Source organism: Phyllobates terribilis, unplaced genomic scaffold, assembly GCF_046119375.1.
Source record: "Phyllobates terribilis strain yellow unplaced genomic scaffold, ASM4611937v1 Scaffold_120__1_contigs__length_5212024, whole genome shotgun sequence".
NCBI lineage: Eukaryota > Metazoa > Chordata > Amphibia > Anura > Dendrobatidae > Phyllobates > Phyllobates terribilis.
Genome location: NW_027362880.1, coordinates 3,481,847 through 3,496,680, shown reverse-complemented (window position 1 = coordinate 3,496,680; position 14,834 = coordinate 3,481,847). Strand labels below are relative to the sequence as shown.

Sequence of the window (14,834 nt, the reverse complement as noted above, 5' to 3'; positions counted from 1 at the left end):
CTACTGTGAAGAACCTAGAATATAAGACATATTTTCAGTTGTTTCACACTTTTTTGTTAAGTATATAATTCCACATGTGGTAATTCATAGTTTTGATGCCTTCAGTGTGAATGTACAATTTTCATAGTCATGAAAACACAGAAAAATCTTTAAATGAGAACATGTGTCCAAACTTTTGGTCTATACTGTATATATATATATATATATATATACACACACATACATACATTTGGGATATGCTATTATTTTCTTTTTCTCTCCGGTTGTATTTGACTATATATCTGTGGACTGGGTGGTACGCCCGGCTTCACTGTTCTCTGTGGTGTCCTCACTGGCTGTATCAATATGTGCTCACATGACGCGGTTGCCGTGGATGCGGTGGTGTATCGGTGATTGCCATGTGTTATGCCACACCCTCCCCACACCCATTGGCGGAGACTACACACCCCCTTTTCTATTGGCTCAAGGGTTTCTAAACCCTACCCACCTTCATTGACGCCACCTCCTGACGAAGGCAGCCGTGCCGAAACGCGCACCAGGGTGAGTGCCATTGAGGAGCGTGTTCACATCCACTGTGGCTGTAAGTATTCTATAAGATTTATGCTACAATCTTTTCGCTGCCGTTCTTTAATCTTTTTTCCTACTTAGGTGCATTTTCTAGGCTTTAATATGTATTAGGATATACTTTTACTCTGTAGCCTAAGGGGTCAGGGCACTGATACCACTTATAAAGATCTGCTATCTTCGGTATGAGCTATCTATATTAGTACCTATATATAGACAGCGGTATGACTAACCTCTTACATAGCAACTACTTCTGACCTACCTCATAAGCACCTGCACTTTTATTGAATGCTTCACTGCATTTTAACAATATATTCTTATTTTTTTGGCAGCCCAATTATGTATTTACATCAGAAAAGAATCATCTTAATTTGTCTCATGCTCCTCCATTGTTTTACTATTAACTGTCTCTGTGATTCATATTTTTTTCCTGTATAAATTATAATTAATAAAATGTTGTCATTTTTTCACTATTAGATGGGACTCTGACTTGAAGTTTTTCCCTCTTGTTTCTTATGTATGGAGGACTATGTGGGGCCCATTATACTGTATGGAGGACTATGTGGGGCCCATTATACTGTATGGGGCACTATGTGGGGCCCATTATACTGTATGGAGGACTATGTGGGGCCCATTATACTGTATGGAGGACTATGTGGGGCCCATTATTCTGTATGGAGGACTATGTGGGGCCATTATTCTGTATGGAGGACTATGTGGGGCTCATTATACTGTATACTGGTCGGCCCACGACTTTGTCAAAGTTTTTCATTTTGGCCCTCTGCATGTTTTGAGCTTTCCATCCCTGATGTAAAATCAGTATGGGTAATGTACATGGAAATGGCAATAATGCAAAGCTGCTAATTGGACTTTGCTACAAGCCTCCTAATATAGCTGAACATGAAGAGGATGATATGCTGCAACAAATTCAAAAGGCAACAAAAACAAGTTATGGTCAAAAGTGTTGAAATTGTTCCAGAAAATGAAGTCATTCTCTCAGAAAATTATTGCAATTACAAGTTTTGTTATACACGTTTATTTCCTTTGCATGCATTGGAACAACACAAGAAAACAGAGAAAAAAAAGGCAACTTGAACATAATTTCACACAAAATAGTTCGGACAAAATTATTGACACCTTGCCAAAATTGTGGGTAAACAACTTTGTTTCAAGCATGTGAAGCTTGTTCAAACGCAATTTTGGGGAAGCACGCATCGTGCAGGTTCCCAGTCTCCCACTCAGGTAACTATGCTGGATTTTGACCGTGTGAGATACTAAGGGAAGGGATATCTATCTTTGAGATATAGCTATTTATAGCATATAGACGGTTGTTTTCATGTTGTCCCTTCACATGCGTTATAGTCTCTTTAAACATTTGACAATGGGGAGGAAGGGAGTTGTGAGACGAGATACCTGCATCCAATGTGTTACCTGCTTGTTTTTATCTATGTTTTAATGTTTTGTATGGTGATTTGGCACCGATTTGTCTCCTTAGACACTCTGCTCTATTCTTTATGTAAAAAATCTTTTTGAATAAAGTTTATACATGTTTTCTACATCATTGGCCATGTGATCGTTGTTTTCCGCTTCGGCACCCCCTAGTCAAATGCAATTTTGGCAAGTAACAGGTGTGGGCAATATGAAAATTACACCTAAAACCAGATAAAAAAGGGAGAAGTTGATTCAATATTTGCATTGTGTGAAAATGTGTGGCACACTAAGCATGGAGAAAACAGAAAAAGGAGAAGAGAACTGTCTGAGGACTTGAGAACCAAATTTGTTGAACAATATCAACAATTTCAAGGTTATAAGTCCATCTTTAGAGATCCATATGTTCCTTTGCCCAAGGTGCACAGCATAAAGAATAAATTTACAACCCATACAGTCAAATATGGTGGCGGTTCAAAGGTGGTTTGGGGTTGCTTTGCTGCCTCCGACTGTGTGCAAGGCATCATGAAATCTGAAGATTAGCAAAGTATTTTGGGTCACAATAGTGTCAGAAAGCTGGGTTTGCATCCTAGGTAGTGTTGAGCGAGTATGTTCGATTAACCCTTTCGCCGAGTATGCTCGGGCCGAGTTCCGAGTATTTACAGCTGCTCAGTGATATGTTTGAATCACTCCCATGTGCATGATTTGCAACTGTTTGACAGCTTTATTACATGTGAGGAATATCTATTTCTTACACATTCCTCACATGTAATAAAGCTGTCAAACAGTCGCAAATCATGCACACGGGAGTGATTCAAACATAACACAGAACAGCTGTAAATACTCGGAGCTCGGCCCGAGCATACTCGGAACAAAACACACTCGCTCAACACTAGTCCTAGGTCATGGGTCTTCCAGCATGACAATGAGCCCAAACATACTTCAAGAAGCACCTAGAAAATAGATGGAAACAAAGTGCTGGAGAGTTCTGACCAGCAATGAGTCTGGATCTAAATCCCATTGAACACATGTGGAGAGATCTTAAAATTGCTGTATGGAGAAAAATATTACAATTTGAGAGTCCTCAGTGGTTGATACCATCTTTTGAGTTAGCCATTAGTCAGTAAGCTTTCGAGACTACTCAGGTCTCTTCATGAGACATAGTATAACACAAAATCTGAAGAGTCACATATTTATACACAACAGGGCACAGGAATAATGCAATAGATAAGACAAGTGACGTGAAGCAGAACTATCAGTTTCGGAAAAGGATAAGCAGTTGTGGCCGTAAAAATGTGTGGCCACAAGTAGATCTATTCTTTTTTTTGTGTGGCGATGAGAATTCATACTTGTTTTAAGTTTTTGCCCTGTCTCCCCTACATACAGACCCCCAGTTGGATAATTGGTACATATAATTAAGTACATTACATTAGATTTGATGCAGCTGAAAGTACCTGGGATCTTGTAATCCTCATGTAAGTTGGGAATCTTTATCTTGTCCGTGGTCATTATAAACGGACAGGTTTACATACAGTGCCTACAAGTAGTATTCAACCCCCTGCAGATTTAGCTGGTTGACACATGCGGAATTAACTTGGCATTGTGACATTTGTACTGTAGATCAGCCTGGAAGTGGGAAATGCACTGCAGCAAATTTTGTTTTTTTTTTGTTTTTAAAAACGTTAAAAGTTAATTCAGAGTGTCATTTATTATTCAACCCCTCAAAACAAAAGAATTCTGTTTGGTCCCCCTAAAGTATTAAGAAGTAGTTCAGGCACCAAGAATAATGAGCTTCACATGTGTGGATTAAAGATCTCTTTTGCCAGCCTTTTCTGACTATTTAAGACCCTCCCCAAACTTGTGAACAGCACTCAGACATGGTCAACATGGGAAAGACAAAGGAGCATTCCAAGGCCATCAGAGACAAGATCGTGGAGGGTCACAAGGCTGGCAATGGGTACAAAACCCTTTCCAAGGAGTTGGGCCTACCTGTCTCCACTGTTGGGAGCATCATCCGTAAGTGGAAGGCTTATGGAACTACTGTTAGTCTTCCATGGCCTGGACAGCCTTTGAAAGTGTCAGGCCAGGCTTGTCAGAAGAGTCAAGGCTAACCCAAGGACAACAAGGAAGGAGCTCCGGGAAGATCTCATGGCAGTGGGGACATTGGTTTCAGTCAATACCATAAGTAACGTACTCCACCGCAATGGTCTCCGTTCCAGACGAGCCTGTATGGTACCTTTACTTTCAAAGCGTCATGTCAAGGCTCGTCTACAGTTTGCTCATGATCACTTGGAGGACTCTGAGACAGACTGGTTCAAGGTTCTATGGTCTGATGAGACCAAGATCGAGATCTTTGGTGCCAACCACACACGTGACGTTTGGTGACTGGATGGCACTACATACGACCCCAAGAATACCATCCCTACAGTCAAGCATGGTGGTGGCAGCATCATGCTGTGGGGCTGTTTCTCAGCCAAGGGGCCTGGCCATCTGGTCCGCATCCATGGGAAGATGGATAGCACGGCCTACCTGGAGATTTTGGCCAAGAACCTCCGCTCCTCCATCAAGGATCTTAAGATGGGTCGTAATTTCATCTTCCAACAAGACAACGACCCAAAGCACACAGCCAAGAAAACCAAGGCCTGGTTCAAGAGGGAAAAAGTCAAGGTGTTGGAGTGGCCTAGTCAGTCTCCTGACCTTAACCCAATTGAAAACTTGTGGAAGGAGCTCAAGAATAAAGTCCACATGAGACACCCAAAGAACCTAGATAACTTGGAGAAGATCTGCATGGAGGAGTGGGCCAAGATAACTCCACAGACCTGTGCTGGCCTGATCAGGTCTTATAAAAGATGATTATTAGCTGTAATTGCAAACAAGGGTTATTCCACAAAATATTAAGCATAGGGGTTGTATAATAATTGACCCACACTTTTATGTTTAAAATTTAATAAAATTCAACTGAGCAACATAACTTTTTGGTTTGTAAGATTTATGCTTCTGTTCATAAAACCTACTCTCGTTTGCAGTTTGAAGGCTCTAACTTATTTGCATCTTATCAAACCAGCTAAATCTGCAGGGGGTTGAATACTACTTGTAGGCACTGTATACAGGTGAGGATGAATTTTATAAGTTTCACCACAAAGGTGAAACTATCCTCCCGGTCAGTTTGCTTTTCCTCCCAGTACCTTTTAAGTCTAACAATGTTAGGTTTCTGGGAGATTATACTTGTTCCTTTTATTTTGGGTTCTCCTTAGCTTGCCTTCTTTGCCCTATATGAATGTGTTTTTGCTTCTCATTCAGGGTTTTCGTATTTTACTTCATACTTTCCTTTCCCCTTGTTGCAGCCTCCCCTCTGGTTACTCAGGAGGTATGAGAAACTCCTCAACGACTTATTAGGGAGTTAGGTCTGTGGTGGCGTTTCTAGTTGTACAGCTAGGGCCTTTCTTGTCTGTACAGAGACTAGTTGGGTGTAGTTGCGGCATTCTCCCCTGTGTGGGTTCTCCGGTGGTTATCAAGATGCGCTTTCTGTTTAAAACATTTCCCACATTTTCAACATGAAAAAGGCTTCTTCCCTGTGTGAATTCTCTGATGTTTATTATGATGTGATTTCTGTCCAAAACATTTCCCACAATCTGCACATGAAAAAGGCTTTGCCCCTGTGTGGGTTCTCTGATGGATTTTAAGAGTTGATTTCTCTGTAAAATATTTCCCACATTCTGAACATAAAAATGGCTTCTCTCCTGTGTGAGTTCTCAGATGGTTGATAAGAGTTGATTTCTCTGTAAAACATTTTCCACATTCTGAACATGGAAAAGGCTTCTCCCCTGTGTGAGTTCTCTGATGTTTGAAAAGATTTGATTTCTTTGCAAAACATTTCCCACATTCTGAACATGAAAATGGCTTCTCCCCTGTGTGAGTTCTCTGATGTATATTAAGACATGATTTTTGTACAAAACATTTCCCACAATCTGAACATGAAAATGGCTTCTCCACTGTGTGGGTTCTCTGGTGCTTAAGAAAACTAGATTTATGGTTATAACATTTTCCACATTCTGAACATGGAAAAGGCTTCTCCCCTGTGTGAGTTGTCTGATGTTTAATAAGAGTATATTTCTCTGTAAAACATTTCCCACATTCTGAACATGAAAAAGGCTTCTCAACTGTGTGAGTTTTGTGATGTTTGATAAGATTTGATTTCGCTGTAAAATATTTCCCACATTCTGAACAGGAAAACGGCTTCTCTCCTGTGTGTGTTCTCTGATGGTTGATAAGAGTTGATTTCTCTGTAAAACATTTTCCACATTCTGAACATGGAAAAGGCTTCTCCCCTGTGTGAGTTCTCACATGTTTGATAAGATTTGATTTCTTTGCAAAACATTTCCCACATTCTGAACATGAAAATGGCTTCTCCCCTGTGTGTGTTCTCTGATGGTTGATAAGAGTTGATTTCTCTGTAAAACATTTCCCACATTCTGAACATGAAAATGGCTTCTCCCCTGTGTGAGTTCTCTGATGTATATTAAGATTTGATTTCTGTACAAAACTTTTCCCACAATCTGAACATGAAAAAGGATTCTCCTCTGTGTGGGTTCTCTGGTGTGCGATAAGATTTGATTTCTCTGTAAAAAAATTCCCACATTCTGAACAGGAAAATGGCTTCTCTCCTGTGTGAGTTATCTGGTGCCTAACAAGACTTGATTTCTGATTAAAACATCTCCCACACTTGGAGCAAGAAAATCTATTTTTCGCTGTGTGAATTTTTTGATGTTTAAGAAAAGACTTTTTGAGAGGAAAACTATTTCTATATTCTGAATGTGAAAATGGCTTCTTTGCTTTAGGAGCAGTTTGTTTTTTAATGCTTATTTTGTGACTTTGATTTTCCTTAGTAGTCGGTAATGAATCAGAAGACAGGACGTGTTTCAAAGGATCAGATGACAGATCTTGGCTGTGAAGGGATGATGGTATATCTGCAGTAATGGCATTCACTTCAATTGTATCCTGTGGGATCTGAAAATTATCTGATTTGAAAATTGAAGGTGTCAGCTGTCCCTCTGATCTCCTGGTACAGACATCTGCCAAGAATAAAAACAATTATTATTTTTTAATAAAGAATCCTTGAATTTTATATTTTTGAACATTTCTACTTAAATTGTCTGTAAAAAAGGCAAGTTATATAAAAAAAAAAAAATCACTGGACAATGACCATCTAATAGAAAACCTCATAGGATGAAGCAGTGGAGCGTGGTGTTCACCTGTTTGTTTATTCTGCCTCCCAAATATGGAGTAAAAGGTACAGGCTCTGTCCAGCCACTAAGATTAGGGTGCTTGGGACCTGTAGTACCATCGAGTCTGGCAGTATGGGTGTGTGTGCAGTCCAGCTGGAGTAATCTGCTCCCTGCTTCAGCAATTTGGAAAGCACCGCACCCTACTAAAGCTGGAAGCATATTGCCGGAAGCTGCCAGATACAGCCTTGTTCTCCTCTGGTTCAGTCCTCTGTGCTCAGCTCCCGGCTTGTGTATTTGTTTCCTGTTGTGACCTCGGCCCGTTTACTGACTACTCTGGTGTCTTCTGATTTTGTATTTTCTCTGCCCTCCTGGTTCTGACCCGGTTACCTTACTATTCTTCTTTCCATCTCACTCCACCGAATAGCAGGTAACACCATGGCCCAAGCCTAGGGGTCTCTGTGTAGGTTCAGATCCATGTAGAAGAGTTAAAGGGTGATGAGCAAAGTAATTTGTGAAATCTGTAAACAGGATAGATAGTTATAAGCCTGTTCATGGTAGCCATCTTTTGAGCATTCCTAATAGCTAAATGGCGCTCCTTCCCTTCTCAACCTCCCATGTGCCCAAACAGTAGTGTAGAACCGTATATAGGGTATTGTCAGATTCAAAAGAAGTTGGAAAATAATTTGTAAGGTCCATTTGTTTCCTATTATCCTTTGTGAAGAATTCCAAAATTATCACCACATAAAGTGACACACGTCAAATTTGAAAAATGGGGCCTGATTAGAAACATAATACTGACTGCGGGAAGGGGTTAAAGCAGAGGATTACTGAAGTCAAAAACTGTGTCTACAGACAATAACACTTCTACTGAAATGATCAAACTGAACAGTCTTCATCAGAGAAAAATGAGTAACTAGTGGTGAAACCTCTCTGGGGTAATTAGAGTATGGGGCTCGGTGGCTCTTCTCAATCTAAACTATCGCTAAGGGACAATATTTTCTGGCAGATGAGTGTCAAGAAGAAATATTAGACATTCAAAGAGAACTTTTTTATAATACTGAAGAGCTGAGGTGTCTTAAATTTAGATCTCAGGTATTTGGAAGAGGCAATGGAGATCTTTTTGAAAGACGACCAGGGAGTTACAGACTCACATAAGTGAGGCCGGCCGATCCCACCAGAATGAAACTATCATAAAGAGTGAAAAAAATAAAAATATGTAAAAAAAAATAAAGAATATATAAACATGTAACATCCCCAACAACCACGTATGTATGAGGGGAGAAATCCAACACTAAACTGGAGTTGCACTCATTTATGGTGGACCATTTGGCGCGAACAAGCCGGAACCCCGAAAACTAACCCGAATTTGAAATGCCGAACAAATTCGCTCAATACTATTTATGACGTGGAGTGAATCCATGAAACCAGGGCTCGAGCCATGCCAACACATCTCCTGCAGGCGTGAATAAATGTATATTACAGCCATGAGCCACGCACAACTTAGAGATATATCATGGCACAGGTGTAATGTTTTCTGTGTAGTTTATGACAATCCTGTTTGAAGTTAGTTGGTTTTAAAAGAAATTGAAAAGTCAGGATAAAGGGAAACTCTGTTCTTATTGTACAGAAATTCACACTTGGCCTCACTGGACATTTAATGTTGTCGATCATAAAAGTGAAGTTTGGCCAGAAAGACTGGACCTGGTCTTGTAGGGACCATATGAGCACATTCAGCAGCACAGAAGGGAGAGAAGGTAGATTCATCTAATAAGATATCAGGGATCTAGGAAGCCAACAGCATCATTACCCTCCGCTTTCTCTTACAGGCCCATCATATTTTTCTTCAAGTGATTTTTTAATTTGTCAGCACATTCTACGTACGCTGTCATTTGGCTTTATAGTTTACAGACCTGGGCAGGTAACGGTCAGCGTCTCCTAATCCCAGGGGGTAGGTGGATCCTTCAGGTTGTAAGTTCTATAGAAAAGGTCTTTCACAATTACACAAAGTAATTTGAATATTTTCGAACGGAGGAGAATGTTGGAGTCTAGCGGCAAAATGGTGATCACACGATTGTGATACGACTACACCACTGATAAAGCAGCCACAGACAGGGACTTCTCTGTATTCAGTGGTTACTACTCACCTGAGTAGTCATATGTAGGAATCTCCTCTTTACACTGCTCATCAGCCCTTCCGTATGTCTCTGTAGTATTAATATGGGTCAGATCTTCACCCTGAAACAAATATTGTAAAAGTCACCGACAGATGGAGAAGTCACATCTATGATCAGCTCTAATCCTGCCATCTCCACCATTCTCATTACACAAATATAAAACATAATAATGATGGATAAAACAGAACTGAAGACATGACATTTACAGCCGTCTACACATCATAGGGGAGATCTCATGACACCTTCTCTCTATCTACCTGAGGAACATTTGGATTTTCTTGTTTACAGTCCTGTGGAAGAAGACGACGGGGACATCTCTCTGGTGTTGTCCTCTTACTGGATAGATCTGGAGGAAACACATACAGGGACTGAATTCATTCTTTACATACAGATAATTATAGGCCGTGTGCATTTAGTCCTGTCTATTACCTGGTGATGTGAGGGGCTGGGGAACCTCCATCATGACGTCCTTGTACAGATCTTTGTGTCCTTCTAAATACTCCCACTCCTCCATGGAGAAATAGACGGCGACATCCTGACATCTTATAGGAACCTGACACATACAATGATACCGTCATCCCCCTGATCCCTTCACAGCATTACTGCATAATGTCCCAGCATTCCCAGCAGTGTCACCTCTCCAGTCAGCAGCTCAATTATCTTGTAGGCGAGTTCTAGGATCTTCTGGTCATTGATGTCCTCATGTATTAGGGGGTGAGGTGGAGGCCCCGTGATTAATCTCTGGTTATGGAGAGTCACATTAATAAATCTCACTACAGACATTTCCAGAGTCCTCACCTCTCTAGTTCTGTCCATCTGTTATTTCCAAGAATGCTGTAATGTGACGTCATCAGAATCGCTCACCTCTCCAGTAAGCCGGAAGAGGATCTCTAGGGTGAGGTGTAATATCCCCTCCACCATCTTGTCCATGATTTTCCTGGATAAATCAGGAAAATTTTCTTATATAGACGATCTTCACTGAGAGGATCCGGTATTTTAGAGATCTGAATGAGGAAAAGATAAGCTGATGGATAAGACCATTTTTCTGCAAACGATGATGCGGAATCCAAAATGTACCACGAGTACCCTACATCCCTTAATCTGGTGTTCAGGTCTATTGCCTGTATATTAAAATCTGTGACAGTCGAGCAGTACCTTCTCAACCATAAAAATTGTCCCTTGGATTTTCCTCTTTTTATGGGGATGGGGGTGGTGGTTATCCCACTTCAGTAGTTTATTAGTGCTTGAAGGTTTCTGGTAGATGAGTGTCCCTAGGGTCCCGTTACAATCCTTCTTGATCAGTACATGCAGGAAAGGCAACTGGTAATAATTGGTGTTGGTCTGCTCCTTTAAATAAAATGTACTTTTCAGGTTATATCCTCAGTACCCTCATTTTTCATCCCTTCTTTTGAGGCCCACACAGTCAGACTCTACCGGCCCTTCTCCCTGCGAGTGGCGGTTGTGTATCGCCCTCTGGGCCCCTCCCGTCAGTTTGTGGATCACTTTGCCACTTGGCTTCCAAAATTTCTAACCTATGACATCCCCACCCTCATCATGGGAGATTTTAACATCCCATTAGGCGATTCCCTCTTCCCATCTGCCACTCATCTTTTATCGCTAACTTCCTCCTTCGGCCTTTCACAGCTTACTAATTCTCCTACACATGAAGATGGAAATACTCTTTGACCTGATCTTCACCCGGCTCTGTTCAATACATGACATTACTAACTCTCCTCTTCCACTCTCTGATCACAACCTTCTTTCATTCTCTGTCAAGAACTGTCACCCTGCTCAAGACACCCCCACTTTCCACACTTATAGAAATATACATGGCATTAACACCCAGAAATTTATGAAAACGTTGCAATCATCATTGGCCCCAATCTCCTCCCTCTCATGCCCTGACTCTGCACTGAAGAATTATAACGAAACATTGCAATGTGCCCTGGATGAAGGTGCACCTTCTACACAGAGAACAACTCGGCACAGACGGCGACAACCTTGGAACACGCTGCAAACACGTTTTCTCCAGCGGGGCTCCAGGTGTGCCGAACGGCTGTGGACAAAATCTAATCTGGCTGAAGATTTCCTCCATTATAAATTTATGCTTAAAACCTATAACTCCGCCCTTCACCTCTCCAAACAAACCTACTTTGAGGCTATGTGCCCACGATGCAGAAATGAAGCAGAAAATTTCTGCAGCATTTATGCATCTCCCTGGCGGAAAAAACGCATGCAGATTGTGCATGCATTTTTCCTGCAGAATACATGCGGAATACATGCGGATTCACATGCGTTAACGCATGTGTTTCCGCATGCGGACTGACAAGCACTTTCCAGGCGATAGCATCACTTGGAAAGTGCTTGACAACTAGGTCACACTGTAAAAATCCATGCAAACGGCATGGATTTATACAGTGTGAACGTAAAAATAAAAAAATAAAGTTATACTTACCTCCGATGCCGCCGTGTGTGCTGTCGCGCTCCTTCCTGGCTTGCCGGCATCTCGCGAGACAGCCTGCGGTCACATGACCGCGACGTCATCTCAGGTCCTGGAAGGAGAAGCGCTGCAGGGGCCGCCGGACAGGTGAATATAAACTTTATTTTTTATTTTATTCTTTTTTTTTACAGGTACAATGGTACCCAGGTCTGGATGAGAGTCTTCTCTCCTCCAGAACTGGGTACCATCCGCACATTGAAACGCATATTATCCGCTTGTACAAATGTACAGACACGGATTCTATGCGTCTCAATGCAAGCCAATGGCATGGCTTCCGCTGCGCTTCCGCAAAATTAATGAACATGCTGTGGATTTATGAGCGCTGCAGAAACGTTGCGGAAAAATCCGCAGCATGTGCATTGACATTGCGGAATGCCATTGGGGACCATGGGGTGCGGATTACCATGCGTTTTTGATGCGTTTCCGCAGCGGAAACGCATGAAAAAAGCATTGTGTGCACGCAGCCTAACAACCTCATCATCTCATGGCCCAATAATCCTAAACACCTGTTTGACACTTTTCATTCTCTCCTTAATCAAACAGCACAGGCCCCAACCAACAACCTCAGCACTGACGATCTGGACAATTATTTCAAAGAAAAAATTGACCATATCCGACAGGAAATTTTCTCTCAATCCCCAAATGTTATGCATGCTCCTCCCTCCCACATTGTATCTTGATCATTTTCTGACTTCGAACCAGTCACGGAAGATGAAGTGACAAGGCTCCTTGCTTCCTCTAGCTCTACCACCTGCACCAGTGACCCTATTCCTTCACATCTCCTTCAGTCCCTTTCTCCAGCTGTCACCACTCACCTAACTAAAATATTCAACCTCTACCTCTCATCTTGTATTTTTCCCTCCTTTTTTAAACACTCCAGCATACATCCATTACTTAAAAAAACATCCCTCGACCAGAACTGTGCTGCTAACTACAGACCTGTTTCCAATCTTCCCTTTATATCTAAACTCCTGGAACGACTGGTCCACTCCTGTATAATACGCTATCTCTCAGATAACTCCCTTCTTGACCCTTTACAATCTGGTTTCCGCTCTTTACATTCTACTGAAACTGAACTCACTAAAGTTTCTAATGATCTACTAACAGCCAAATCTAATGGTCACTACTCCCTGCTGATTCTCCTGGATCTCTCTGCAGCATTCGACACTGTGGATCTACCTCTCTGACCGCTCCTTCACTGTGTCTTTTGCTGGCTCCTCTTCTTCTCCCCTCCCCCTTATTGTCGGGGTTCCTCAAAGATCAGTCCTAGAAGCCCTTCTTTTCTACTTATATATCGCTCCTATTGGACAAACAATCAGCAGATTCGGTTTTTAGTACCATCTCTATGCTGATGACACCCAATTATACACCTCTTCTCCGGACATCACCCCTGCATTATTACAAAATACCAGTGATTGTCTTTCCGCTGTCTCTAACACTATGCCCTCCCTCTATCTAAAATTTAATCTGTCAAAAACTAAACTACTCCTATTTCCTCCCTCCACTAACCTATCTATGCCTGATATTGCCATTTCTGTTTGTGACTCCATCATTACTCGCCAGCAACATGCCGGCTGTCTTGGGGTCAAGCTTGATTCAGATCTTTCCTTCACTCCTCACATCAAATCACTCGCGCGCTCGTGTCATCTACACCTCAAAAACATCTCTAGAATCAGAAATTTTCTTACCTTTGACTCTGTAAAAACTCTTATGTAGCTCTTATTCATTCTCGTCTGGACTATTGCAACTCTTTACTTATCGATCTCCCCCTTTATAAACTTTCCCCTCTCCAATCCGTCCTGAACGCAGGAGTCAGGGTCATATTCCTCACCAACCGATACAACGATGTCTCTTCCCTGTGCCAGTCATTGCACTGATTGCCCATCCAATACAGAGTTCAATATAAACTTATCGCTCTTACCCACAAAACTCTTGATGATTCAGCACCGCCCTACATCACCTCCCTCGTCTCAGTCTACCACCCTACCCGTGCCCTCCGTTCTGCTAATGACTTAAAACTAAAATCCTCCGTAATCCGAACCTCCCACTCCAGTCTCCAAGATTTCTCGCATGCTGCTCCAATTCTTTGGAATGCACTACCCAGGACAATTTGATTAATTCCCAATACCCACAGTTTAAAGGGTGCCCTAAAAACTCATTTCTTTATACTGGCCTATCACCTCAACACACTTATCTAACTGTCCCAGTTTGGCCCATATTAAAATTTTCTTCAAAATCATGCTCATACCATCCATGCACTGCATAGCCTCTGTCTGTACTGTACACATACTGGCTGGCGACCAGTTCATGTGGTGTTATATACTTACTCTATTTAGTATATTAAGGCTGTATTATACAATATACGTACATTTTACCTTTTGTGTCTCCCCTATTTCCTTATAGACTGTAAGCTTGCGAGCAGGGCCCTCACTCCTTTTAATATCTGAGTTATGCTTATTCTGTAAAGTCTGTATTGTCAATATAAGTCCCCCTTAAAATTGTAAAGTGCTGCAGAATATGTTGTCGCTATAAAAATTATTATTATAATAAATTCAGATGTAAATCTAAGGCCCACTCTATTGATGTTGAGTTCCCCGACAAATTAAAAAGATTGTTCACTCGTCCCTGACCAGGTGATAAAAATGCAGTCAATATATTTGTACCATACCCCAATATATGGATGCCATCCCTGAATATTGAGGATTCCTCCCACCAGTCCAGGGATAGGTTAGCATATAAGGGGGCACAGAGGCTACCCATCGCAGTACCCCTGAGCTGGTGGAAATACTTCCTATCAAAAAGAAAGAAGTTATGCATAAGAGTGAATTTTAGAAGATCCTCCATCAAGTCATTATGTCTGCTACACTCTACTGATCTCGATTTCAAGAAATGTCTTACTCCTCTGATATCATCCTCATGCGGTATATTACTGTACAAAGCCTC

The 14,834-nt window shown here is 41.6% G+C and overlaps 1 protein-coding gene across 5 annotated transcripts in view; it reads right to left on the bottom strand.

Annotated features, from left to right (window-relative positions):
• Positions 1–4,639: 4,639 nt before the first annotated feature.
• LOC141201629 (uncharacterized) overlaps positions 4,640–14,834 on the bottom strand; it is a 44,384-nt gene continuing 34,189 nt past the window's right edge. For 2 of the 5 annotated variants that reach the window (XM_073663638.1, XM_073663636.1), the window contains exons 2-7: positions 10,256–10,395; positions 10,028–10,132; positions 9,821–9,944; positions 9,649–9,737; positions 9,362–9,452; positions 4,640–7,064 (exon numbers count right to left, since the gene is read on the bottom strand). In XM_073663638.1, coding sequence (XP_073519739.1) covers positions 5,542–7,064; positions 9,362–9,452; positions 9,649–9,737; positions 9,821–9,944; positions 10,028–10,132; positions 10,256–10,321 — 1,998 coding nt within the window. In that variant the 5' untranslated portion in view covers positions 10,322–10,395 and the 3' untranslated portion in view covers positions 4,640–5,541. Of the gene's footprint in view, positions 7,065–9,361; positions 9,453–9,648; positions 9,738–9,820; positions 9,945–10,027; positions 11,785–14,834 lie in introns of those variants that run through there. The other 3 variants (XM_073663639.1, XM_073663635.1, XM_073663640.1) reach the window with 3 other exon arrangements.